General features: G+C 38.7%; 1 protein-coding gene across 1 annotated transcript in view; it reads right to left on the bottom strand.

The window, feature by feature from the left end:
- Window positions 1-574: 574 nt before the first annotated feature.
- Window positions 575-7,619, bottom strand: part of ZNF639 (zinc finger protein 639) — a 12,899-nt gene continuing 5,854 nt past the window's right edge. The window contains exons 3-6 of the mRNA XM_017506296.2: window positions 6,855-6,923; window positions 5,498-5,608; window positions 2,059-2,193; window positions 575-1,916 (exon numbers count right to left, since the gene is read on the bottom strand). Of these exons, the coding sequence (XP_017361785.1) occupies window positions 763-1,916; window positions 2,059-2,193; window positions 5,498-5,608; window positions 6,855-6,912 (1,458 nt within the window). The 5' untranslated portion in view covers window positions 6,913-6,923 and the 3' untranslated portion in view covers window positions 575-762. The remainder of the gene's footprint in view (window positions 1,917-2,058; window positions 2,194-5,497; window positions 5,609-6,854; window positions 6,924-7,619) is intronic.

The raw sequence follows: 7,619 nt of genomic DNA, 5'->3' as shown, positions 1-7,619 counted from the left end.
CATTTCTTATTGGGAGTATCTGTGAACTTAATTGTATATTGCATTTTAGTTCTGGTCGTGTAATAATTTAATGACTTCATACACAAAAAACTAATCTTCTTTTGGGTTTTAAAAAGTCAACAGCACCCATGTTAAAGTTAAGGAAGAAAACTGTACCTCATTTCTTTCGGGCATTTGGTCCTTTTCAACTCATGAAATCAGACCACATTCAAGAAACAGGATTAAAGTCACCGAGAGTGGTTAAAACTACAAGGTATCACGCAATGAAAATACCACATTTGGCCGGGCGTGGTGGCTCACGCCTGTAATCCCAGCACTTTGGGAGGCCCAGGCGGGTGGATCACGAGGTCAAGAGATCAAGACCATCCTGGTCAACATGGTGAAACCCCGTCTCTACTAAAACTACAAAAAATCAGCTGGACATGGTGGCGTGTGCCTGTAATCCCAGCTACTCAGGAGGCTGAGGCAGGAGGATTGCCTGAACCCAGGAGGCGGAGGTTGCAGTGAGCCGAGATCGCGCCATTGCACTCCAGCCTGGGTAACAAGAGCAAAACTCCGTCTCAAAAAAAAAAAAAAAAAACCACATTTAAGATATATTTATATACTGAAAATGGGGCAATGACAAGAAAATTTATAATTAAAAAAATTACTTGTTAAAGGCAAATTTCGTAAGTTTTGTTTACAATCATCCACTTAATCATCTCCAAAAAAAGGCTGTTATTTATTATTTTACACTAATGTTCTGTAAGTTAAAGAGAATAATCACGTTGTCTCATGGACTGGAAGGTGACTTATTAATTCCCTTTCATTTCCAAACCTCATTAAGCAGTCACTACATTTATGAGGTAAGTCAGCTGAATGCTTGAAATCTAGATGAGTTTTAAGGTCTTCAATTTGTCCTGTTGAATATTCACAATACTGACATAAATAAATGCCTTCAGATAAATGTGAATTTAAATGCTTGCAATATTCTAGCATACTTGAAAAGCCTTTCCCACAGTCATCACAAACATGCGGAAAAATTTTAGTATGTTCAATAGCAACATGCCTGTTAACATTTGTGTGAAGTCTACTCCGAAAACCACATACTTGACATACGAAGAAGTTTTTACATTTGTCGAAGGTAATTTTGCTCAAGAGGCTATACTGTCCATGCTCTCCATGGTTATACTTATCACTTAACTCTATCAATTTACACGCGTGCTCGTTTACCACGTGGCTGTGCAGGTCTTCGGGATCATTCGTTTCATGCTCACAGAACTGACACAAGTACTGTTCATCACAGCTGTGCTCCTGGAAATGCAGGTAGAGCTCACTGCTGGAGGAGAACTGCACGTCGCACTGTTCACACCAATAGAGGTGATCACTAAAATGGGTGTCTGCAATGTGCTGGCTGAGGTTCTCAAAAATTACTGTCTTATAATCACAGTATTTACAAATGTAGGGATCCTCTTCATGTAGTTTGGCATGTTCTATCAGAAGGATATTGGTAGAGAAACTTTCCTTGCATACTCGACACACATTTGAATCAGTACGTTTATGCTTCAGGATCATATGCTGCTTTAAGTCAGAAAAATATTTGCTGTTAAACTCACAAAGTTCACATTTATAGAGGCCACTGCTATTAGCTCTCAGTAAAGGCCATTTCTGCTGGGCAGTCACATTCAAAGCTTGGCTTTTGTCAAGAATTTTACAAAGTTTAGCTGGTGGTTCTTCATCAGTTTGGTCCTGGAGACTCTCAGAAGAATTGTTTTCTGTCTCTATATCATAATCCTCCGAAATTGCGTGCACTTCCACAGCGATCGGAACATCTTCAGCAGTGTGAACTTCTATTGGACTCTCCTCTTGGGTTTGTTGGTTGACTGATTCAGGTGAGTCACACTCTTCATCACAAATTTCAGTATCAGCAGATTTTTCTGAAGAATAAAACAAACCTATTATATGACTATGACTCAATAAGATCTGTTAGACAAACACAACCTGGCAAAAAGAAATTTATTGTGTATACTTTTTAAAAATTCATCAATACAAAATACATCAATGCAATTAGCCCCCAACCTGTGGAAAAGGCAGTGTGGTCTAGAATTCTAAGTACAGGACTGGGAACCAGGTAGTTCCGATTTCTGTTTCTGGCCTTGATTCCATCTGCAAATTTTGGCAAGTCATTTGATGTCTCGGTATCAGAATCATCATCTGTAAAAAGGGATTTGGAAGAGTACTTATTATTTATATAATCAAAGCATTAACATACAACAGAGCATCAATTTTTTAAATATAATTTTGAATTCCAACAGTAACTGAGGACTTGTATTTAGTCATAAAAAGAGAAGTTATCTATAGACTTCAGACACACAGAAAATCTGCTCAAACACGCAAATGCTTTTGAATTGATGCCCCATTTGAACTAGTTACACTTCTTAAAATTCCTTAGGATTCTGTTTAAATTACTGAGTTTGAATAAGCCTTTATACCCTCAGGCCAGCCCTGGTGTTTCAAAGTTAGCACTGGGAAACTGAAATACCGGTTAATAGTCAAAACTGGGCTTCAACATTTTTGGGGGAATGAGGTTTTACTCTGTCCATCAAGGCTGGAGTACAGTGGCATGATCGTGGCTCACCGCAGCCTCAAACTCCTGGGCTCAAGGGGTCCTTCAGCCTCAGCCTTCTGAGTAGCTAGGGCTACAGGCATGTACCACCAAGCCCAGGTAAACATTTTTTTTTGAGATGGGGTCTTGCCACGTTGTCCAGGCTGGCCTCAAACTCCTGGCCTTAAGTGGATCCTCCCACCTTGGCCTCCCAAAGACCTGGGATTATAGGTATGAGCCACCACACCCAGCCCATCCATCATGTTTTCTTAAAATAGACTTTATTTTTTAGAATAGTTTTACAATCACAGAAAAATCTGAGAGGATAATATGGAGAGGTCCCAGTTTCCCCACTACTAATATCTAACATTAGTAGGGCACATTTGTTGCAATTAATGGCCAATACTGATATCTTATTAATAAAGCCAATAAAGTCATCTTGATTTCCTTAGTTTGTACCTGATGTCCCTTTTCTGTTCCAAGATACCACATTACATTAAGGAATCATGTCTCTCTAGGCTACTGTTGGCCGTGGCAGTTTCTCAGCCCTTGAGGAGTACTCATCAGGTATTCTGTAGGATGCCTTGACAATGGAATTTGTCTGTTTGTCTTTTCGTTAAATGATTAGGCTGGAATTACGGGTTACCGGGAGACAGCACAGAGGTAAATGGCCATTTTCCTCACTTCTTACCAAGGGCACATACTACCAACGTGATTGATGATTGCAGATGTTGATCTTGATCACCTGGCTAAGTAGTTATCAGGTTTGAACACTACAAAGTTGTGCTTTTTACTTTCCATACTTAACCCCTTGTAAGGAAGTCACTATGTGCAGTCCATACTTAAGGAGTGTGGTTATGTTCCACCTCCTAGAAGGAGGAATAACTACATAAATAATTTGGAGTTTTACTGCTTTTGGCCTTTTGGCTAAGATCAAGTCTAATAATTTGGAATTTTTCGGCCTCTTCTCCTCTATCTAATAATTTACAACAGCATGAATTCAGGGATATTTATTTCAAACTCTGGGTTATAACTCAAATAGTTTTCAGTCTTGGCTACTGGGAGCTCCTTAAGTTGATTTGTGCTCCTTCAGCATGCCCCTGTCAAGCGTGTGTGTTTGGGGTTTTTTAAAGTACTTCCCTATTTTCCAGCACTACAAGATGCTCCAGGTTCTTGTATATTTCCTGCTCCAGACCTAGAATCAGCCATTTCTCCAAAAAGGCCTAGTTCTTTTTACTAGAGAATGGCATTAGAAACCAAGACCTGGGCACTAAATGTGCTCAAGCTCACTGCTTCTGGGTGTCGTTTCTTTTAGGCCCTCTCCGCTGACAGCAAAAAGTGTGTGTGTGTGTGTGTGTGTGTGTGTGTGTGTGTACAGTGCCACATATATATACATATGTATCTATAAGCATGGATGGCCACAAGTATGCAGCTAAACATAAATTCATACTGATGTCTCCAACTCTACATGTTTTCTGTAATTTATATTTCGGTGCCTCTAACGGGAGCTCAAGGGAACTGGGACAATCTGGTTGCAGACGATGATGCTTAAGTGCAAGTTGTAAGTTGTAATCATTCACCAATGCTTTAGAATAGAGGAGCCAACAGAAGATGTAAGATTGAAAAATACCAGGCCGGGCGCGGTGGCTCAAGCCTGTAATCCCAGCACTTTGGGAGGCCGAGGCGGGTGGATCACGAGGTCAAGAGATCGAGACCATCCTGGTCAGCATGGTGAAACCCCGTCTCCACTAAAAATACAAAAAATTAGCTGGGCATGGTGGTGCGTGCCTGTAATCCCAGCTACTCAGGAGGCTGAGGCAGGAGAATTGCCTGAACCCAGGAGGCGGAGGTTGCGGTGAGCCGAGATTGCGCCATTGCACTCCAGCCTGGGTAACAAGAGCGAAACTCCGTCTCAAAAAAAAAAAAAAAAAAAAAAAGAAAAATACCAAATCACCCTCTGTTCTTTCCTTCCACACTGTGTGGTATAGCTGAGTAGAACTGTGTCTAACACTACTCTTAACCTTTCAACAGAAATGCTCCCAATTCTGGGTCACTCCTGCTTTGCTACCAATTCCTAACCAACTAAAGTGGATTTAGGGCTAAGCATGATGGCTCACACCTGTAATCTCAGCACTTTGTGAGGCCAACATGGGAGGATTATTTGAGGTCAGGAGTTCAAGACCAGCCTGGGCAATATAGCAAGACCTTGTCTTTACAAAAAAATTTTTAAAAATAGTCAGGTGTGGTAGTACATGTCTGTAGTCCCAGCTACTGAAAAGCATGAGTGGGAGGATTGCATTAGCTCAAGAGGTCGAGAATGCAATGAGCCATGATCCACAGAGTGAGACATGGCTGCATTTCAGCCTGGGTGACAGAATGAAGACTGTCTCCCCGCAATCACCCCTCATTCAAAAAAAAAAATGGACTTAGAAGAGCACACTTTTTTATTTATATGTTGGAAATAATGTTAAAAGTGAAAATTATGGCCAGACACCATGGCTCACGCCTGTAATCCCAATACTTTGGGAGGTGGAAGTGAGCAGATCACCTGGGATCAGGAGTTCGAGACCAGCCTGGCCAACATGGTGAAACCCCGTCTCTACTAAAAAGACAAAAATTAGCTGGGCATGGTCCCAGCTACTCAGGAGGCTGAGGCAGAAGAATTGCTTGAACCCAGGAGGTGGTGGTTAAAATGAGCCGAGATCAAGCCACTGCACTACAGCATGGGCAACAGAGCAATACTGTCTCAAAAAAAAAAAAAAATTACTTGCTTTCTAAAAAAATAAAACTTTGTTTTCTTACATTGTAACAAATTTCAAAGACTTCAATCCACGTTTAACCAACATTTTCAAGGAAGAAATAAAAAACTGTAAAAGCAGTTTTAAGAAACATTTTCAAAAATATTAGATATACCTTTGTTGTCAAAGTATCTTAAATCTGGCTGTCTCATAGAACAGACACTGTAACAATGATCAGAAAAAATTCCATTGAATCCATCTGCAATTCTGCTTATTCCAGAGGAATCTGAACATAAAACAAAATGAAAAATATTTTAAGCACAGTAAACATACACATTTAATGAGAAACTTCCCATTATCTGTCATATACAAATGTTCATGATGTTAATTATAGCCCCTGTAACGAAAATACTACATATTTTCAACTTTTAAAGCTTTTATATTTCAGATCTGATACTGACATTGGGCTTTGAAAGTATCACAAATTATATACTTTAAAACACAACTTTGAAATACACAAGGATACATTTGCTTTATACTCAGAATCACATAAAATAAAAAATATATGATAAACACTGTATTAACTGCACCAAACAGTGGACCACCAGGAAGGTGTGCCATCATGCAGATAAAGGTTATTATGTAGTGGAAATGGTGAGGACTACTTAGGGCTTATGAATATAGTCATTTCAAGTCTTGTCTAGGGAGGGCCAGTAAGCAGTATACCAGGCTTAATTTCCTTAGATATTAAGAATGTCTAGGCTGGGTAGACTAACAGGCACGACTGAGACTGTCCCAAGTAAATGTATGCGAGGTGTATTAGTTAGAGATGGCCACAAAGACCCCTTTTCTTATACTACCAACACAGCAGAGCCAATCTCAATCAAAGGATCTGAAATTACACAGTCATCCAGCCTGGCCAGCATGGTGAAACCCAATCTCTACTAAAAATACAAAAAATTAGCCGTGCACAGTGGTGCGTGCCTGTAATCCCAGCTACTCGAGAGGCTGTGGCAGAATAATTGCTTGAACCCAGGAGGCAGAGGTTGCAGTGAATCAAGATCGCACCACTGCACTCCAGCCTGGGCTATAGAGCAAGACTCTATATCAAGAAAAAAAAATTACAGTCAGAAAGTTTCCATTTCCAAAAGTAATAGAGAAGAGAATGTCTTTTTTCCCCAATAACGTAAAATACTTTCTACAGAAATTGTTATCATTGTGTCTTAAGCAGAGCTTAGGAATCAGACATGCAAACCCCAATTATGGTGTATAAGTAAATAACCTTGGCTATCTAATTTTAAATATTTATAACCCATAGAGCTGTGAGGAACGAAATAATGTCTATAAAGTTCTCATGTATGGCTAGCACATGGTAGACAATAAGGAATATATATCCAGAGAATGTATTTAAACTGTTCTTTTACCTAAAAATTGACCCAGGCATTTAAGTCTCATTTGATCACTTAGGAGAAAGGGAATATAATTTTGTGGGAATTCATACTCAATTTAAAATAAATTAATTATACACTTACCTGAATAACGAGAAGGGTGTAGAGTCTTCCTTTTTCTTTTTTTAGGATACTCATTCATATCTTTTCAGTCTAAAAAATGAAAAAAAAAAATTAACAAATATGTCACAAATAACAACTGTTAATGCTGTTATAAAAATTCTAACTGAAGAATTCATTGGCAATAAGAAATATGTGAGCCATCTGAAAACCTACGGTATAAGAAAAATGTTAAACAATGCCTCTGTTTGTATTTCAGATTGTTTTTCCAATCAGGTTTCAAGGTAGAAACTGATTTCTGTTTTCTTTCTTACAGAGGTTTAAAAAATTATGTTTCAAATGTTGATACAAATTGTGAGACCTGGATAATTACAATAAACCACATGCTGAAATAATTTTGTGTATGTGTGCCATAGGCACAATGTTTCATGTATATATATACATACATACATATATATATGTATATATATACATTATATATATTATATATATAATGTATATACATACATATATTATATATATATAATGTATATATACATATAATATATATATAACATATATATATTATATATATATTAGGAGTTTTATCGGCACATTTCCTATCATTGGAAATATTTTCATGCAGTTTTCAAACTAAAGGTGGAGACATTTCCTTTAAAAAAAATACTGTCGGGGCCGGGCGCAGTGGCTCAAGCCTGTAATCCCAGCACTTTGGGAGGCCGAGGCGGGTGGATCACGAGGTCAAGAGATCGAGACCATCCTGGTCAACATGGTGAAACCCTGTCTCTA

The sequence above is a fragment of the Cebus imitator genome, unplaced genomic scaffold (assembly GCF_001604975.1).
Source record: "Cebus imitator isolate Cc_AM_T3 unplaced genomic scaffold, Cebus_imitator-1.0 Scaffold353, whole genome shotgun sequence".
Taxonomy (NCBI): Eukaryota; Metazoa; Chordata; class Mammalia; order Primates; family Cebidae; genus Cebus; species Cebus imitator.
The sequence above is the reverse complement of the archived record's forward strand: the minus strand, read 5'-3'. Positions and strand labels throughout refer to the sequence as shown.